Source organism: Gouania willdenowi, chromosome 21 (assembly GCF_900634775.1).
Source record: "Gouania willdenowi chromosome 21, fGouWil2.1, whole genome shotgun sequence".
NCBI lineage: Eukaryota > Metazoa > Chordata > Actinopteri > Blenniiformes > Gobiesocidae > Gouania > Gouania willdenowi.
This window is the reverse complement of record NC_041064.1, coordinates 562,282-582,315: the sequence shown is the minus strand read 5'-3', so window position 1 is coordinate 582,315 and position 20,034 is coordinate 562,282. Positions and strand designations below refer to the sequence as shown.

Below are 20,034 nucleotides of genomic sequence, written 5' to 3'. Positions count from 1 at the left end.
GTGTATTATTAGATGTTTCCAGATGAGTTTTTGCTTTGTTAAATGTATGCTGATAAATGTTTGGGAGACATTACCTTCCACAATCAGCTTGGCCGTGCAGGAAATCTCCTTCCCAGCATTCTTTGCGATACAGGTGTACTCGCCCGTGTCCGACAGCTGCACGTCGATGATGTTCAGCTTGCGGTCTTTTCCATCTGAGGTGAACTTGTGCTTGGGACTTTCCCGCAGGTTGCTGCCGTCCTTCATCCAGGAGGTGATGGCCGTAGAGGGCGAGACCTCGCACTCAAACACGGCAGACGAGCCGATGGACTCGGCCTCCTGCAGCACGATGTCCTGCAGCTTCTTGATGAACTTCAGAGGAACGGCTTTGAGCTTGAACCCTCCAAAGGGATCCTCCGGGGGGGACGGACCTTTACCACCGGGCTTCAGGCCGCGGCCCCGGCCCTCGCCTGGGGAGGGAGTCTGCTTCGCTACAGGTGAAACACAAACATTGTATTGAAAATATTCAGATTCACTAAGATCTGAAATAAAGGGTGGTAAACCGGTTGCTTCCTTAAATCCTTTAGTGATGCAGTTTCCTCAACTGCTGCGAGGAATTCACAAAGATTGCAGCAATGATTAGTGCACGTGCAGAAGTGGTACAGAACGCCCTTATTTAATGAGTTTTGTACGCGTTGTGTTGAACATGGAGGGTGAACATGAGTGTGTGGAAGTGAAAATAAAAATGTGAAGTAGCAGAATTGGAGGTGTTAGTAGAGGAAACTGAATTACAGCAGATAAATATTCTTTATTCATCCCGCAGTGGAGAAATGTGCATGGATGTGACTGTGAGTGACGATGAGTGCATGCATGGGTGAAACAGTCAGTGATCCGTGGAGGAGAAATGGACACACGTTCAGCTTTTTTTTCTCTCTCTGACACACACACACACGCTGGCTGGCAGCCATGTTATGGCTAGCCCGTCTCAAAACACCTTCTCTATTCTCATTCGCCCCCCCCGAATGAACAGCCTGTGGTGTGTTTTCTTCTCTCCAACTTGACTGACTCCAGAACCTTCTTCCCCAACAAGCAGCCTCTGAGGTATTGTGTGTAGTTTGTGCGTTTGTATTTCTAAAGTATGACACTTACGCTTCAGTCCTCGTCCTCTGCCTCGTCCGGCCTCCTCTGCTGGTTGTCCCTCTGTTCAGAGACATAATGTTTAATCATGTGTCCTATGTGAGGACGTCAGTTTCACAGACGAAGTGGGATGTGGATGATGGTGAATGCGTTAGGTAATGAAATGAAGTGATGAAGATGATTAAATCCTGAAGGCCTTCACACACCGAGGACGACAGAAGCATGAGAATCATTCATGTTTCTTTTGATCACATGGTTTCCATCATTATGATGAAGATTGGCTGAAGGTCGTCTGGTGTGTGAAGGCCTTACAGGTCGGAGCCTTTGTGCCTGTGAGTGATGGAGGAAAAGAAGGAGAAGATGAGATGTTCGATGTCATGGAGGGACGGACACAGACATGATGAGACCATACAGAGCACACAGCATGGGAGTGCTGGTTGAAGACAATGGTTTGAAGCTGGTTTAGGTGAACATGATGGTGGAATGGGAGGAGATGATTGGACCGTAGTCGTCTCACCTCTCCTGGACACCCCCGGCGCCTCCACAGCGCCTTCTACACCTTCTCTTTCCCAGTCTTCTGTAGGAACCAACTCCCAACCCCAGGCCTCTTCTTCTTCAGGCTCCGCCCCCTCCCCACCTTCAAACTCCTCCTCAAACACCTCCTCCTCAGGCTGTGTGGAGACCTTCATCAACTGCACAGCTCCAGGAGAAACCTCTTTGACCAGAGGAAGCTTTCCTTTATCTGGGACCTCCGCCTCCTCTGGTGAGGGCTTCTTTGGGGTCTTCTTCAGAGTCACGGCTTCAATGGATTCTACGGGTGAAACTGTTTTGGGAGCCTTTTTCAGTTTGTCAATCTGTGGCTTCTTCTCCACTGGGACAGCCTCTGCCTCTTTCACCTTTTCCACCTTGGGAGATGGAGTCTTTTTTAGCTCCACCTTCTTGAGCTGATCCACAGGTTTGAGGGTGATGTCTTCCTTCTCTTGCTTGGATTTCGAGATGACTCCCACTTTTTTCAGAAGAGGTTTGGGCTCCTCTGGGACTTTCTCTAGGACTTTCTCAGCTTTCTTGGCAGGAGGAGGAGACTCCTTCTTCTCCACTGGAGCTGCTTCTTGAGGCATGTCTGGTTTCCTCTCGGGGGCTGCTGGGACCTCAGCTTTTTCTGGCTTGGCTTCAGGTTTTTGTAGTTTTGGTAATTCTGTTGGACTCGGGAGACGGCGGCTCATATAATCAGTGGGCTTCTTCTCTTTGTCCTCAGCAGGTTTCTTCTCTGGCTCCTCTGCCTCTTTTGAAGGCTTGGAAAAAGGTTTCAGTTTGACACCTTCCAGCTCTTGTTCAGTTGTTGGTAACTTCTTAACCTTTTTAAGAGCTTTGTTCTCTTCTGGCTCCTTTGGGGGGGCTGCCTTCTTCTCTACAGGCTTTTGCACCTTGGCTGCAGGAGCTGTATCTTCTACAGGAGGTTTGTCTGGCTTTTGTGGAGGTTCTTTGAATTCGACTTCCTTTGGTGTTCGTTCCCATTTCTCAAAATCCACTGAGTCCCTCTCTGGTGCCTCTTTCTTCTCCTTGGGCTGCTCTTCTGCTACTTTAACAGGCTTTTCAAATGGCTTTAGTTTGACCACTTCTGGGTCCTCATTGTCTAAAGCCAACTTCTTCACTTTCTTCAAAGCTGCACTCGGTGCCTCAACCTCAGCCTCTTTTGGTGCTTTGGGGGTTTTTTTCAGAGCTTTTAGCTCCTCTGGTATCTTCTCTGCAGTAACACGTTTCTGAGGGCTCCATGCTTCTTTAGGCGCTTCTTTTAGCTCCTCCTCTTTACCTTCAAAGAGCTCTGGTTTTTTCACCAACTCTGCCTTCTCGCGAGGCTTCTTCTCCTCTGCAGCTCTCCTGGTACTATATGAAACCTCAGGCTCCTCCTCCCTTTGGACCACCTCCTCTATGTCCACAATGGTAGTTTTAGTGGCTCTCCGAAGTTTCAACTCATCTTCTGGTTCTTTAGTTTTAGAAGGGATTTTCTTCAGTTTGATGACCTCCTGCTGCTCCTCCACCTCTCGAACCACCTTGGTGGTTTTTCTCAAAGTGGGAATCTCAAACGTTCCCTCCTCTTCTGTCTGAATTTTACCTTTTTTAGGTAAAACCAATTCTGGGGCAGCAAAGGTTTGATGTTACTCACTGACACTAAAACAGATATCACAGTTTAAACAAGCACAAACCAAACGGACACAAACTAAACACTTTAGAGTAAAATAACGAAACGCAACACATGTAAAGGAACAAAGACTCACTGGTGAAGAAACCAGAAAACCAGTTAAAATTAATCCAAACCCTTCCCGGGTCGGGTGTGTTTAATGTACTGAGGTGATGGGGGGGGGGGGGCGTTAATGGGTTCTCCTACCTTTCTTTACTCCTCCTGGTGCTTGAACTGGTCCTTTGGTTTCATCTGGTTCAAAGACAATGATTTACAGTGATCAGAATGGGTTACCCACACATCGGATAGGAACAGAATGAGAAGTCGTATCATGAATTCAATCTCAGCTTGTTTTACAGTAAAATGCAAAAATTCTAGATATACTGCATGGTTGTGCACTTTAAGGAAACACAAAAATCCAAGGAAAGGTACACCCTGGAGTGGGCTCCAGTCCTCCGAGAGAGAGATTAAATTATATCTATCTTTAAAACTCACCCTGGTACTTCACTACATGTGTACTGTAGAGCAGAACAAACAGATATGACCGTATCAATGTCCTTAAATGTGACCAAAGCTGATAAATCTTCTGCAAGTCCCCATTTCTGTTGAAAATCATAGTTTTAAAGCCCCTCAGACGCATAAACAATGTGTGATTTCAAAGTGTTAATCTGCCTGATAATGTGAACAGGATTTAATGAGAAACTTTGACTGCAAATGCTGCATGTGACCTAAGGTCTCACAGTAGAGTTGATTTCCAACAGAAGATGTGACTTCAGGGTGATGGACAGGTGTTGCAGCGATGATTTTATCAGTGGAAGATCTACTCCAGGAGGACTAGCTTTGGACAGTTAAAAGGAGTTTGTTCATGTCTATGTTTGAGCTCGGCCATGATCAGACCACATTAAATACATCACTGAGTCTAAACTGGTCTAAAACCAGTCAAAGCTGATGAGTTATGCTCATAAAGAAGATTAATGAAAGATAGACTGAACACAGCATTACGGCCTTTACAGCCCAGCAAACACAGACTGACAGATGCAGCCGTGAACCTCCTACCTGTCTGTGGAGGTATCTTCTCCTTCACAGTGATTTCTTCTTTCTTGGAAGGTTCTTCTGTCCTCTTTGCGACAGGTTCAATGACTTTATGAAGGAAAGAAGCAACCAAGGGATTGTCAGAGACAAAATAACTTTCTAAAGATTGTTAGTAGGACTTTTCTGATGATACCTGGCTTCACTTCTGCTGGTACAGTCATTTTCTTCTCCGCTTCAGGTTTCTCCATGATTACAGGCTTTTTAACAACTTCTGGAATTTTGGCTTTGGAGTGCAAAGTTAAAAGAAGGTCAAATGAAGATAAGAGGGGCGTACACATCTGTGTAGAATGTGTAAAGGCTAAATGTAAAGAGACACACAGAGAGAGATTGGTACCTTCTGAAGGAGCCAAGGGCTTCATCGCCGGCACTTTGACAGACACTGGTGCTTCCTTCTCCTTCGGAGGAACTTAAAATTGAAAAAGACAGAATAAGTGCACACAGAGACTGGCTGTTCTTGTCTACAGCTTTAAAAGAGACAAACAAACAAGAGAAGATATTTCACTGACACTTTGAGGATGCAGTGAAATATAGACAACACAACACGCAGGATTAAAGAAACTGTGAGAGCAACACAAGGATCTGGTGCTTTAGAGATAAAGAAGCTAGGAGAGGCTAACACTTCCTCACAGTGAACAAACACAATGGGTGATGTGACATGGACCTCAGAGGAGTGATGATCCTAAGACGTCCCCGTAAAGGACACACGGGTGCACAGCGGTAAAAACAACGTGCGTAGTGACACATTCCTCCCTCTGTACCTCTCTGAATGAGGACCTGCTGGATGTCTTCTCCTGCCCTCTCCCTAGCTGTGACATGGTCTTCTTCAGAGGATGCTTGGTGGACAGTTGGAGCCTCTGATGATTTGGTGGTGGTGTCTGCAGCACTTATTGTGCGTACTATGGTATCTGTTACTGAAGGTTCTGTGTCTTTTAACCCATATACCTCGACTAACTGTGGGCCTACTAATGTCTCCATTGTTGGAGCCATGTGTTCCTGGTGGTAAATGTCCAATCTGTCTTCTTCTTCTGATGACACCTGTGCTGTTGGTGTTAGTGCTGCTTTCCTTTGAATTGGTTCTTTTTTAAATACTGACTCATTTAAAGGACAAGTTTCAGATTGATCAGTTTTTACTGTCACTGTGGACTGAATTAGATTCAATGATGACTGATCTGTAGTCTTATCTTTACGTATTTCCTCTGAGCTGTGTTTGGGGACTTTTCTTCCCAACATGCCACCTACAGAAGCTTCTGTTTTCCTTTGTTTGATGGCTGTTCTCTCCTCAGTTTCCTCTGCAGCATCCCAGGGTTTATCAAGCATTTGCAAAGTGTCTTCCTGTGGAACCTGTCCTCTGTCTGTTAGTGTATCCTTTAACTGAACCACCGATGGTTCCTCATTAACTACCTTAGCTATAACGTCTCCTAATGAAGCTTTGGGTCTTTGTGGAGGACTGAGCTTTTCAAAGTTTACATCTTTAATAGAAATTGTCTCCTCAGCTTTAGGTTTGCTTATCAAAGCTTTCTCAGAAACCAACTCCACCCCAGGCACAGCTGAGACTGTCCTCTGATCCTCCTGATGGGTTTCCTTTAACAGACTGATAATTTCAGAACTAGTTTCGACTGTAGCTGTCCTACACTGGACTTCTTCAATAGAAGGTTTGGTACTTTTGTCTGACTTTGGGCTTTTTTCTTTCACCTTATCTACTACTTCTTCAGACACAGTTTCTTTTGCTTCTGTCACCATTGATTGCAGTTTTTTAGCCGGTTTTATCTCTGGAAGATTTTCTACAGTTTCTGATTCCACGGAAGTCTGAGATACATCTGCTTTTGAAGTTGATGTAACAGGTAAAATGTCTGGATCTGCGAGCGTATCTGTTATAGAACTCTTCACCTCAGAATCTGTTGATGACTTCTTTATAAAACCTTCCTGTACATGTACAGACTCTGATAAACTCACAGTCTGTCTGTCATCATGTACTACATGTGTCTGTAGAGTGTTTGACTGCACGTCCTCCTGGTTTATGACCTGAGATCTATCAAATACTACCACCATCACAGGGGCTACAGAATGCCTGTCTATTGTTTGTTCAGGTTGTGTTTCTGTCAGTTCAAAAGGAAAAACATGTTCAAACTTATCTCTAACTGTAACAAACTTTGATTGGACTTCCTGAAGAGATTCTTTGGTCCCTTTGTCTGACTTTGGTTTTTCTTTTTTAAACAAATTGTTAACTTTTGAAAGATTCTCTGTGACTTCTGTCATTGCTTTGATCTGTTTTTGCATTGGTTTTGTTTCTTCAAATGTTTCTGCAGTTTCTGGTTCCACTAAAGACTCAGAAACTGCTGCTTTTGAAACTGTTTTATCAGGTAATGTCTGTTGAACTGTGATCTTTTCTTTTTTACCCTCAGAATCTGTTGACGACTTCTTTATAAAACCTTCCTGTACACATGCAGACTCTGATAAACTGACAATCTGTCTGTCATCATGTACTACATGTGTCTGCAGAGTGTTTGACTGCACGTCTTCCTGGTTTATGACCTGAGATCTACCAGATGCCACCTCCATCACAGGAGCTACAGAATGCCTGTTTGTCATTTCTTCACTTTGGATTTCTGAAGCTTCAAAAGGAATCGCAACTTCAAACTCATGTCTAACTATAACAACCTTTGATTGGATTTCCTGAAGAGACACTTTGGTCCTTTTGTCCGACTTTGCTCTTTTTTCTTTCACTTTATCTTTTTCCTCTGACTGCGTTTTTTCACTTTCTAATTCCGTTGTCACTATTTTCTGTTTTGGTTTCAGGGTTTTCTCTGCGAGTCTTTCTGCAGTTTCTGGGACCATTATAAGATGTTTTGAGGTTGGTGGTTCAAGTGTTTTCTCTCTCATTGAAATCTGATCTGTTTTATTTTCACTGACATCAGAGCAAACTGTAGACAGATGTAGCTTCATTGGTAATGGGCTATGTGCTCTGTTATCGGGAGCGCTGCTGCTATATTCATTTCTAACTACAATTGTTGTGGACTGAACAGTTGGAGCTGTTTCTACTTCTCTGGATGTCTCCTCCAACATGGCTGTGATTAAAACTTTCCTGTCAACCTGCTCTTCAGTTTTAACCTCCTTTAAAGGAGAAACTTTAAAGGTTTGATCTCTAACTTCGCTGATCTTCATCTGGTCTTTCTTTCTAACAGTCTTTGGATGTTTGGTTAGTTTTTCTTGGTCTGGTTCAGACTCAGCTGTAAGGGTTTCTTCTTTGGCTATTGAACCTTCCATAGACATTTGCTCTTTTGAAGTTATTCCTTGAATTATCTCATTTTTTGTTGGGAATTGTCCAACAATTTCTTCAGTGTTGAGTAATTGCAGCATCCCCTTTCCTGACTTTGATTCATCTTCCTGAAAAGCTTCATCAAGATCCGACTGAAATTCAGGAGCTGTTTCTACTTCTCTGGATGTCTCCTCCATTGATGATGTGACTTTCTTGTCAATCTGTTCTTCAGTTTTAACCTCCTTTAGAGGAGAAACTTTAATGGTTTGATCTTTAACTTTACTGATCTTTATCTGGTCTTTCTCTACCACAGTCTTCAGATGTTTTGGGACTTCCTCTTGGTCTGGTTCAGACTCAGTTGTAAGGGTTTCTTCTTTGACTCTTGAACCTTCATTAGGCATTTCTTTTTTAACAGGACTCTCTTTAAAACCTTTTCCTTTAACTCTAAGGACGTTTGCTGGTTCTTTTGCAGCTGCTTCTTTAGTTTTGAGTAATTTCAGTTTTTCTTTCTCAGACTTAAATTTTTCTGAAGTCTCATCTTCAACATAACCTTCATCAATCCTGGACAGAATCTCCTCTGACTTTTTAAGCTTTTTGTCTTTAAAGGAAATCTCTTTTGGACTTTGTTCTCTAACAATGGCTGTTTGTGATCTAACCTGTTCATCTATGTTTGGAATGGTCTTTAGTTCCTTCATATCAGGAAAAAATGTTCTTTCACAAGGTATAAATCCAGTTTGTTCTTCGTCTTCTTCCTCCGAGATTTCAGGAGCTGTTTCTACTTCTTTGAATGTCTCCTCCATCATGGCTGTGACTGAAACCTTCCTGTCAGCCTGTTCTTCAGTTTTAACTTCCTTCAGATGACAGATTTTAAAGGTTTGATCTTGAACTTTGCTGATCTTTATCTGGTCTTTCTCGACCACAGTCTTTAGATGTTTGGGGACTTTCTCTTGGTCTGGTTCAGACTCAGTTGTAAGGGTTTCTTCTCTGTCCATTGAATGTTCAGTCATCATTTGATCCTCAATCTGACTCGCTTTTTTAGTTTTTCCTTTAACTGTCACAGTGGTTGATGGGGTTTGTTCAGCAGCTTCTTCAGCTTTGAGAAACTTCTGTGTGTCCTTCCCTAACATCGGTTTTACCTGATAGACTTCATCCAGCTCTGACACAATATGTTTGGATTTTTCTGGCATTTTATCTTTAACATGAATCTGTTTTTGACTTTTGTCCAAAACTTTGTTTGTTTTGAGTAGAACATGTTCATCAACAGATGATGGAGGAATAAATCCAGTGTGTGCTTCTTCCTCCAGTGGTTCAGGAGCTGTTTCTACTTCTCTGGATGTCTCCTCCATCATGGCTGTGACTGAAACCTTTCTGTCAACATGTTCTTCAGTTTTAACCTCCTTCAGACAAGAAACTTTCCAGGTTTGATCTTTAACTTTGCTGATCTTTATCTGGTCTTTCTCTACCACAGTCTTTAGATGTTTTGGGACTTCCTCTTGGTCTGGTTCAGACTCAGCTGTAAGGCTATCTTCTTTTACTCTTGAACCTTCAATAATCATTTCTTTAACAGGACTCTCTTTCTGACTTATTTTTTGAACTCTCGTAACTTTTTTCGACATCTGTCCAACCATTTCTTTTGCTTCTTTAGTTTTGTGTAACTGCAGTTTCTCCTTTCCAGACTTTGTTTCTACGGTAGTCCCATCTTCCTGATAAAGTTCATCAAGATCTGACTGAAATTCAGGAGCTGTTTCTACTTCTCTGGATGTCTCCTCCATTGATGATGTGACTTTCTTGTCAATCTGTTCTTCAGTTTTAACCTCCTTTAGAGGAGAAACTTTAATGGTTTGATCTTTAACTTTACTGATCTTTATCTGGTCTTTCTCGACCACAGTCTTTAGATGTTTGGGGACTTCCTCTTGGTCTGGTTCAGACTCAGTTGTAAGGGTTTCTTCTTTGACTCTTGAACCTTCAATAGGCATTTCTTTTTTAACAGGACTCTCTTTTAAACCTTTTCCTTTAACTCTAAGGATGTTTGCTGGTTCTTTTGCAGCTGTTTCTTTAGTTTTTAGTAATTTCATTTTCTTCTTCCCAGACTTTAATTTTTCTGAAGTCTCATCTTCAACATAACCTTCATCAATCCTGGACAGAATCTCCTCTGACTTTTTAAGCTTTTTGTCTTTGAGGGAAATCTCTTTTGGACTTTGTTCTCCAACAATGGCTGTTTGTGATCTAAACTGTTCATCTATGTTTGGAATGGTCTTTAGTTCCTTCATATCAGGAACAACTGTTCCTTCATGAGGTATAAATCCAGTTTGTGGTTCAGGAGCTGTTTCTACTTGTCTGGATGTCTCCTCCGTCATGGCTGTGACTGAAACTTTCCTGTCAACCTGTTCTTCAGTTTTAACCTCCTTTAGAGGAGAAACTTTCCAGGTTTGATCTTTAACTTTGCTGATCTTTATCTGGTCTTTCTCTACCACAGTCTTTAGATGTTTTGGGACTTCCTCTTGGTCTGGTTCAGACTCAGCTGTAAGGCTATCTTCTTTGACTCTTGAACCTTCAATAAGTATTTCTTTAACAGGACTCTCTTTCTGACTTATTTTTTGAACTCTCGTAACTTTTTTCGACATCTGTCCAACCATTTCTTTTGCTTCTTTAGTTTTGTGTAACTGCAGTTTCTCCTTTCCAGACTTTGTTTCTACGGTAGTCCCATCTTCCTGATAAAGTTCATCAAGATCTGACTGAAATTCAGGAGCTGTTTCTACTTCTCTGGATGTCTCCTCCATTGATGATGTGACTTTCTTGTCAATCTGTTCTTCAGTTTTAACCTCCTTTAGAGGAGAAACTTTAATGGTTTGATCTTTAACTTTACTGATCTTTATCTGGTCTTTCTCGACCACAGTCTTTAGATGTTTTGGGACTTCCTCTTGGTCTGGTTCAGACTCAGCTGTAAGGCTATCTTCTTTTACTCTTGAACCTTCAATAATCATTTCTTTAACAGGACTCTCTTTCTGACTTATTTTTTGAACTCTCGTAACTTTTTTCGACATCTGTCCAACCATTTCTTTTGCTTCTTTAGTTTTGTGTAACTGCAGTTTCTCCTTTCCAGACTTTGTTTCTACGGTAGTCCCATCTTCCTGATAAAGTTCATCAAGATCTGACTGAAATTCAGGAGCTGTTTCTACTTCTCTGGATGTCTCCTCCATTGATGATGTGACTTTCTTGTCAATCTGTTCTTCAGTTTTAACCTCCTTTAGAGGAGAAACTTTAATGGTTTGATCTTTAACTTTACTGATCTTTATCTGGTCTTTCTCTACCACAGTCTTCAGATGTTTTGGGACTTCCTCTTGGTCTGGTTCAGACTCAGCTGTAAGGGTTTCTTCTTTGACTCTTGAACCTTCAATAGGCATTTCTTTTTTAACAGGACTCTCTTTTAAACCTTTTCCTTTAACTCTAAGGATGTTTGCTGGTTCTTTTGCAGCTGTTTCTTTAGTTTTTACTAATTTAATTTTCTTCTTCCCAGACTTTAATTTTTCTGAAGTCTCATCTTCAACATAACCTTCATCAATCCTGGACAGAATCTCCTCTGACTTTTTAAGCTTTTTGTCTTTCAAGGAAATCTCTTTTGGACTTTGTTCTCCAACAATGGCTGTTTGTGATCTAAACTGTTCATCTATGTTTGGAATGGTCTTTAGTTCCTTCATATCAGGAACAACTGTTCCTTCATGAGGTATAAATCCAGTTTGTGGTTCAGGAGCTGTTTCTACTTGTCTGGATGTCTCCTCCATCATGGCTGTGACTGAAACTTTCCTGTCAATCTGTTCTTCTGTTTTAACCTCCTTTAGAGGATAAACTTTCCAGGTTTGATCTTTAACTTTGTTGATCTTTATCTGGTCTTTCTCTACCACAGTCTTTAGATGTTTTGGGACTTCCTCTTGGTCTGGTTCAGACTCAGCTGTAAGGCTATCTTCTTTGACTCTTGAACCTTCAATAATCATTTCTTTAACAGGACTCTCTTTCTGACTTATTTTTTGAACTCTCGTAACTTTTTTCGACATCTGTCCAACCATTTCTTTTGCTTCTTTAGTTTTGTGTAACTGCAGTTTCTCCTTTCCAGACTTTGTTTCTACGGTAGTCCCATCTTCCTGATAAAGTTCATCAAGATCTGACTGAAATTCAGGAGCTGTTTCTACTTCTCTGGATGTCTCCTCCATTGATGATGTGACTTTCTTGTCAATCTGTTCTTCAGTTTTAACCTCCTTTAGAGGAGAAACTTTAATGGTTTGATCTTTAACTTTACTGATCTTTATCTGGTCTTTCTCGACCACAGTCTTTAGATGTTTTGGGACTTCCTCTTGGTCTGGTTCAGACTCAGCTGTAAGGCTATCTTCTTTTACTCTTGAACCTTCAATAATCATTTCTTTAACAGGACTCTCTTTCTGACTTATTTTTTGAACTCTCGTAACTTTTTTCGACATCTGTCCAACCATTTCTTTTGCTTCTTTAGTTTTGTGTAACTGCAGTTTCTCCTTTCCAGACTTTGTTTCTACGGTAGTCCCATCTTCCTGATAAAGTTCATCAAGATCTGACTGAAATTCAGGAGCTGTTTCTACTTCTCTGGATGTCTCCTCCATTGATGATGTGACTTTCTTGTCAATCTGTTCTTCAGTTTTAACCTCCTTTAGAGGAGAAACTTTAATGGTTTGATCTTTAACTTTACTGATCTTTATCTGGTCTTTCTCTACCACAGTCGTCAGATGTTTTGGGACTTCCTCTTGGTCTGGTTCAGACTCAGCTGTAAGGGTTTCTTCTTTGACTCTTGAACATTCAATAGGCATTTCTTTTTTAACAGGACTCTCTTTTAAACCTTTTCCTTTAACTCTAAGGATGTTTGCTGGTTCTTTTGCAGCTGTTTCTTTAGTTTTTAGTAATTTCATTTTCTTCTTCCCAGACTTTAATTTTTCTGAAGTCTCATCTTCAACATAACCTTCATCAATCCTGGACAGAATCTCCTCTGACTTTTTAAGCTTTTTGTCTTTGAGGGAAATCCCTTTTGGACTTTGTTCTCCAACAATGGCTGTTTGTGATCTAACCTGTTCATCTATGTTTGGAATGGTCTTTAGTTCCTTCATATCAGGAACAACTGTTCCTTCATGAGGTATAAATCCAGTTTGTGGTTCAGGAGCTGTTTCTACTTGTCTGGATGTCTCCTCCATCATGGCTGTGACTGAAACTTTCCTGTCAATCTGTTCTTCTGTTTTAACCTCCTTTAGAGGATAAACTTTCCAGGTTTGATCTTTAACTTTGTTGATCTTTATCTGGTCTTTCTCTACCACAGTCTTTAGATGTTTTGGGACTTCCTCTTGGTCTGGTTCAGACTCAGCTGTAAGGGTTTCTTCTTTTACTCTTGAACCTTCAATAAGTATTTCTTTAACAGGACTCTCTTTCTGACTTATTTTTTGAACTCTCGTAACTTTTTTCGACATCTGTCCAACCATTTCTTTTGCTTCTTTAGTTTTGTGTAACTGCAGTTTCTCCTTTCCAGACTTTGTTTCTACGGTAGTCCCATCTTCCTGATAAAGTTCATCAAGATCTGACTGAAATTCAGGAGCTGTTTCTACTTCTCTGGATGTCTCCTCCATTGATGATGTGACTTTCTTGTCAATCTGTTCTTCAGTTTTAACCTCCTTTAGAGGAGAAACTTTAATGGTTTGATCTTTAACTTTACTGATCTTTATCTGGTCTTTCTCGACCACAGTTAGATGTTTGGGGACTTCCTCTTGGTTTGGTTCAGATTCAGTTTCAGAAGTTTTTTCTTTAATTGTCGAACACTCAGAATAACTTTTGGATGGAATTTGCTGAAAAAACTTTTTATCTGTATTTTTTGGTACGTTTGGAGCTTTTGCTTCTACGTGAAATTTTCCAACATCCAACTTACCTTCCATTAATATGTCACATTGTTCGGGCGGTTTACCTTCTTTTTCAGTTCTACCCCTTTGGTTTTCTTTCTTACTTCTTATACCCTGCACCTCGCTCTCCACCCTCACAGCTTCCTCTTTCTTGTGGTCTATGGTCATCATTTGTTCTGAGATCTCAGCTCTTTCAGAGGTTAAACTCTTTATTTCTGTATGTCTGAGGTTTGTTGTACCACTTGGTGTGTCACTCAGAGGTTTAATCTCAGTTATTCCCTCCATCATGCTCACTTTGGCTAGGTTGTCCTGAATTCTGACTACTTTGTAAAATGTAGGTTTTTGTGTTTGTTTCTGTGGCGTCTGATTGGTTTTTGGCTGTAGCTCATCCTGCTCTGCTTGTTTTGTCTGCTTGTTTGATTTTTCTATCTCAGGTGTAGCTGACACATGACCATGATTTATTTTAGATTCAAACTTTTTGGCAGTCTCTGCTATAAGATCCTGACCTGAAGAGTCCAATTGATCTTTAGAGGACAGAATCGACTCAGTGCGTTTTATAAACGTTCTATCAGAGTGCTGTTTGATCTTTTCTATTTTTAAGCTTTCTGAAACAGATTCATCAGGATAAGATGTTGTAGACCTAGTTTGAAGCCCTTGTACAGTGAAACCCTCAGTAACAGATTTAGTACCACTTGTTTTGGATACTTCCTCATGATCTCGTGGAACAACTTTAACCCTTTTACCAATAACCTCTTTTTTAACTGTGAGGAACGTTTGGGGTTCATCTTCAGTCTTCTGGAGTGCCGTAGATGATTGTTTGTCATCCTTTACATGGTTAAGAGCTTAAAATGGCAAATGTGAAGAGAAAGCACCATGAGGCGGTGCCAAGAGATTAGGACACAAACAGAAACACAAACATCTGGTCTTAAATGTGAAAAGAAAAACGAAGAAAAGAGAAGAGGTGCTGCTGGTCTACCTCTCTCTGCACTTTTGTTCTGGACTTCAGGACACGTGGGAGGAGATGGAAGAGTGGGGACCTTCTCAGAGGGAGCTTTAGTTGCTTTAAAGAATAATTTTGGCTTCATTATTTTTCAGCATTTAGAAACAGAATTAAAAATGAACACAATTAAGATAAAAAAAAAAAAGAGAAATGGACACTACTGAAGACAGAAAAAAGAGGAACAGCATCTGTACCTTCAGCTCCTTTTTCATCTGCTATCCTCTTCTCTGAAGGTTTTTTTAGTACCTTGGTTAGAACTTCTTCAGGAACTTTTTCCTTAATGGATTCTGGTTTTGCAGCGATGGGTTTACCTTCAGCCTGAGTTTGGAGATGTGAAGGCCTGCTGAGCTGGATATCAGTTACTGAGCTCTCAGTAGAACTAACTGGATGTCTGATCTTTTGTTCAGTTCTCTGCTGAGCTAATTCTGGTCTAAGCAGCTCCTTCTCTGCTGGACTAGGTTCATCTTTTTGTTTAACTGAAGTCACTACCTCTGTGTAGCTTGTCTCTTTAACTTCTCTGTGAGACACTCTGTCCTGTTGTTCTGGAGACACAGAAATGATCTCCACCTCATGCGTAGCACAGTGTGGTCTCATTTCATCAGATGGAGAAGGTGTCTCCTCTTTGGGTATCTGTGACCTGCGTTTCTCTGTACTTTTGGTTTGAATGCTTATTCCTCGTCCTTTTTGGACTGTCAGGTCTATTTCTACTCTAGAATGTTCTGCTGTGACTGACTCACTGTCTTTGAAGGTCTTTTTCAAAGAAACTTCCTGTGGCGTTGTTTTGGCTTGTGGCACAGGTTCTTGTGTTTTGCTTCTTATCTTGCTCACTTTGGTGTCCTTTCTCTTTGAGGCGTCAGTAACAGATATCTGGCCCTTCTGCTCAGACCTCTGATCACTCTGCTCCTCACTTGCTCTTAAGATGTCACACGCTGACAAGGTTTCTGTCAGAGGAGCCACTTCATCCTTGTACAACACTTGGGCGTGCTCTTCCAACACGTCCTGGTGCTGCCATACCTCCTCAGTAGATGAGACGTAATAAAGCTTCCCAGTCTTCTCAGCTCCTTCTCTGTGCTCCATCTTGAGGAGACTTGTCGTGACTGGAGGTTTTTTTTAAAGAAGAAAAGGCGTCATGCAGTGACGCCAAGAGGTAATAATGAAAGAGAAACAAGCACAAAGGATTAGAAAAGGGAAAGATGGAGAGAGTGAGAGCTGATTCTCCACCTGTAGAGGAAAGACTTCCATCACGTTGCTCTTTTAATCCGTACCTTGTTCTGAAGGAGCCGTTTGTTCCTCCGTGTCTCTGACAGCAGTCTTTTCACTCCTTTTGGCTACAAGTATGATCAAGAGTTTAATGTTTGTAACAGATTAGAGAAGAACACAGGGACAGTAACACACAATGATGCCAACAACACATCAAAGAAGAGCAAGTGACAGTTCAGTTTGTGCTATTGCTGTAAAAACTGTTGAATTTATCTGAGGGTATGTAGTTGTTTGTATGTAAGTTTGAAAAAACTGGACTGTCACAAACTCAGATGAAGACAAAAAGAAAAGAGGAGAGTGAATTCTCCTCCAGCTGTACCTTCACTAGGTCTTGGTTTAACATCAAGAACCTTCTCAGGTTTATCAGCAGGGAGCCTCTGAGGTTTCATCTCTTCTTCTATCTTTGGAGAAACCTTCACTGGCTTCTTCTCATCAAGAACTCCTTTAGGAACCGATGATCTATCAAGAGCTTTCTCCTCCACTTGTACCTCCAGCTCTTTTTCTGGCATTTTCTCAGGAACCATTTTAGGAGCTGTCTTTGGAGTTTCCTCCTGTCTTTTCTCTGGTTTCTTCTCTGGGAACCTTTCTGGGGTCTTCTCCTTCTCTTTTCCTTTCTTCTGAAGGTGTTTCTCTGGTTGGGTTTCAGGGATTTTATGTTGTGGCTCATGGGATTCAGGCTCTGATACAACTACCTCCTGAAACGCCTGAGGAGGTTGGGGAGTTGGTGTGGAGGCTTTAGGAGTTTGACACAAAAACATGCAGAAAAAAATCACCACAGTGTACAACAAGGTGCCAGCACCAACCTGGAGATAATTCACATGACTTAAGTGGAATAACTGGGTGGCTTTACAATGGCAAAAGGATAAAACACCAGCACAAAACACTCTGTCGAGTGCAAAAGACATCAGGACAAACCAATCAACACATGATATGAGGAGTGGAAGTGGAGTTTGGGTTAATGTGCAGTACCTTTAGGAGTCACCGGCTTCTTCTTCTGTGGTACCACTTCATCTTTATCCACCTTTAGTGGGACGGATGGCGGGATGGGAGGAATAACAGGCTCCTCCTTCTTTGTTAAAGCTTCAGGTACTTGAAGAGAAGATGATGAAACAAACATGTCAGAAATCTGCATATTTTCCAAAGTCCAGGAAGGAAAAGAAAGAAGATAAACTAAGGACCTCTAAGGCTCTCAGGAGAGGCGGTCCTTATTAAGATGTTAGGATTAGATGGTTAAATTTCAGAGATTAAGAACCATTTGACTTCTAAACTCAACAAGAGGTGTGCTACCTTTCTTTGAAGGTTCCCTCAGTGCTGGTTCTGGTTCTGGTTTTGTCTTTAATGGTTCTGCTTTTGGCTTTTCGGGCTCTGGTGCCTTCACCTCTGCTTTCTTTGCCATTGGTTCTGGTTTAGGAGCTCCTGGCTTCTTCTCGTGTGATTCAGGTTTCTGGACCTCTGATTTAGCTTTTGGTGGCTCTGGCTCAGGTTTCAACAACTCCGGTTTTGGTCTTTCTGGCTTTGCTTCTGGTTTCTTCTCTCCAGAGACTTAAAATGTGGCCCAGAGTGGGTTAGAGGAGGCAAATAATGGCTTTGACATTTAAAGCACAACAAACACAGAAACAGACTGAGATGAAAAACTCCAATGCAGGTACCTTTAGAGGGCGGGGCCACAAGCTTTTTCCCTGGTACTGGTTCAGCTTCAGGCTTAGCTGCAGGTTTAACCTCAGGGGCTGGTTTAGGAGCTGGAGCAGGTTTGATCTTAGCCTCAGGTTTTTCTTTAGGTTCTGGTTTAGCTACAGGCGCCACCTTTTTTGGCTCTGCTGGTTCCTGAGGCCTGGGCTCGTCTTCAGGTAACCAGGATACACATGAAGGGACGTTAGACAAAGATCTACATCTGAACATCTAACAAGATCTGGAAAGACTTTGTCATGGTGAAACAAAGTCAAATCCAGACGGGAGTTAAGAGGTGAGAGTTGAGTGAGAAGAAAAGCCCAGGTACCTTTCTTTGGTTTCTCTGCAGGCAGCGAGGGAGCAACCGATGGCTTCTGGTCCTCCACTGGTTCTTTTAAGAAACGTACACAGATAATGAGCTCAAACAAGGCCTGATGTTGGACTCAAAGAAAACCAGAAGTGCAGACAAAGTCTACTGGAAAGAGGAGAGATGTTATAGACCTCTACCTTTGGCTGAAGGAATCGTCTTCTTCTTCTCAGGGACTGAAGCTACAGGAACCTTCTCCTCCACTGGTTTCCTTTGTTCCAGTGCTTAACACATTTGATTTAAATTATAAAACCTGGATTACAGATTGCAGAAACATGTTGAGTCAGAGTGAGGAGAGGGTCTGCTGGTACCTTTAGGAGGTGAAGGCTCCTTCAGAACAGGCTTGGACTTCTCTTCTGGCTTTCTCTCCACTATGAGGAGACAACAAACATGTTTAGTGAAGACCTGGAAAGCTTTCAGAGGTTAATCTTTGTCTTACCTTTTCCTGGGATTTCTTCTCTCATTCCAACTTTCTTTGTCTCTATCTTCTCTTGAACGGTGACTCTGGAAGCTGAAGGTGAAGAAAAGCATGAAACAATCATCACCACAGTCAGATGGAGTCTACAGCAGTCTGAGCAAAATGCTGACATCTCTGGACCAGCAGCTGTTAGAAGATCAGAAAATACTGATTTACACCTGCCATTAAACTGAAGATCACATATTTAAATTAAGTTTAAGGAGAAATGTATAAGAAGAACATCTGCTCTCACTCTTCCAAGGAACCAAATCTGAAACCATGAGACTGCAGACGACAATAAACACTGAAGAAGAGGTGAGTCAACAACACAAAGACAAACAAGAAACAAACAGGAGCGAATGAAGTGAGTGATGAGAACATCTCTCTCAGCTGAGCTCAGAGTCTGGAAGCTTCTTCAATTCCTCACAGCAAATGTTTACAGATAAAACCCCAGCAGATGAGTATTGACCTGTAAGTTAACCCTCGACTCAGAGATGAGTGCTGAGGAAGATGATGATGATGAAGTACCTGTGTGTTCCACCTGTAGCTCCTCTTCATAGTGAGAAGAGTACTCAGTAGATTCTTAGCAGAAAAACACACACATTCCAGGCTCAGTTTGGTAATTGAACACTGACTAGTTTAGTGTGAGTAAGAACATGTGATACCTCTGAGCTCAACGTCCTCTTCGTACTCATACATCTCCATAGATTCTTTGAAACACAAACAGACAAACACGTGGGAAGAGTCACAGCCTCAGTTCAGCTGGTTTTACTGGTTCCACTGGTTTTACTAGTTGTCAGAGGATCCTGGAGGTCCAGACTTACCTTCAAAAGCTACAGACGTCGGCACCTCTGGCCTCTGCACTGAGGAGTCTGGGAAATCTACAGCACAGGAAACAAGGACCACATCACACACTGGAAACATGAAGCATGTTATTGTTTGTATCAGGAAAAGGAAACAAATACGTACCAACCGGCGTCATGGCCAGTTGTATATCTGTGGGGGAGAAAGAGGGCGGAGTCAGACAGCGATTACAGGGTTAAAGTCAGACTTTGGACTCTAACGTTTGTACCTTTGCCTGACAAATAAAGCTCGGCCGTGCTCTTAGCCTCGCCACGCGGCTCCAGTCGCACGATGACCGAGTACACACCTACACGGGATTAGTAACACTAAGGTCAGTGTCAAGGTCAAACACAGAGGGAAGGCAGTCCGCCCAGCTGCTGTCACACACCTTCATCGTCCACGCTCACGTTCTTGATCACCATGAAGTGTCTGCGACCCTCGCTGCGGAAGTTGTACTTAGGGCTCTCTTTGAGTTCCCAGGTGTCCTTGTACCAGGACACCACGGCGTTGTCGAAGGACACCTCGCACTCAAAGGTGGCCGACTGCCGCTCGTTCACCTCCACGTTGTGGATGCGTTTGGTAAAGTGGATCTGTTCGGCTGGAACAGAAACAGAGGACGGTCCAGGAGGTTAGAGCGTAGAGAGGGGTTTACTGGGGGGGAGGCACGACGATGAGGAGAAGGGGCGGGGTGAAAGGTCGTGACGAAGAAAGTTAAGATGGAGGAAGTCCTCCATAGGAAGCGGGACACACCCACACTGAGTGTTAGTCCAAGAGGTTAGTGTATCCGTCTGAGAGTGTGTGATGTTTGATATGAACGGTGTCTGCAAAACAACTGACAGAACCAGTTGTTGTGAGTCAAAAAACATTTGATCATCACAACTTTTTTACCTTTG

The 20,034-nt window shown here is 42.1% G+C and overlaps 1 protein-coding gene across 1 annotated transcript in view; it reads right to left on the bottom strand.

Annotated features, from left to right (window-relative positions):
- ttn.2 (titin, tandem duplicate 2) overlaps nucleotides 1–20,034 on the bottom strand; it is a 214,246-nt gene that overhangs the window by 128,143 nt on the left and 66,069 nt on the right. The window contains 24 exon segments of the mRNA XM_028435600.1: nucleotides 75–470; nucleotides 1,129–1,179; nucleotides 1,634–3,250; nucleotides 3,503–3,547; nucleotides 4,352–4,435; nucleotides 4,521–4,610; nucleotides 4,722–4,793; nucleotides 14,523–14,606; nucleotides 14,741–15,643; nucleotides 15,812–15,874; nucleotides 16,126–16,539; nucleotides 16,776–16,895; nucleotides 17,094–17,348; nucleotides 17,456–17,647; nucleotides 17,803–17,865; nucleotides 17,982–18,065; nucleotides 18,153–18,212; nucleotides 18,281–18,352; nucleotides 18,827–18,880; nucleotides 18,964–19,008; nucleotides 19,123–19,179; nucleotides 19,268–19,294; nucleotides 19,371–19,448; nucleotides 19,530–19,739. Coding sequence (XP_028291401.1) covers nucleotides 75–470; nucleotides 1,129–1,179; nucleotides 1,634–3,250; nucleotides 3,503–3,547; nucleotides 4,352–4,435; nucleotides 4,521–4,610; nucleotides 4,722–4,793; nucleotides 14,523–14,606; nucleotides 14,741–15,643; nucleotides 15,812–15,874; nucleotides 16,126–16,539; nucleotides 16,776–16,895; nucleotides 17,094–17,348; nucleotides 17,456–17,647; nucleotides 17,803–17,865; nucleotides 17,982–18,065; nucleotides 18,153–18,212; nucleotides 18,281–18,352; nucleotides 18,827–18,880; nucleotides 18,964–19,008; nucleotides 19,123–19,179; nucleotides 19,268–19,294; nucleotides 19,371–19,448; nucleotides 19,530–19,739 — 5,136 coding nt within the window.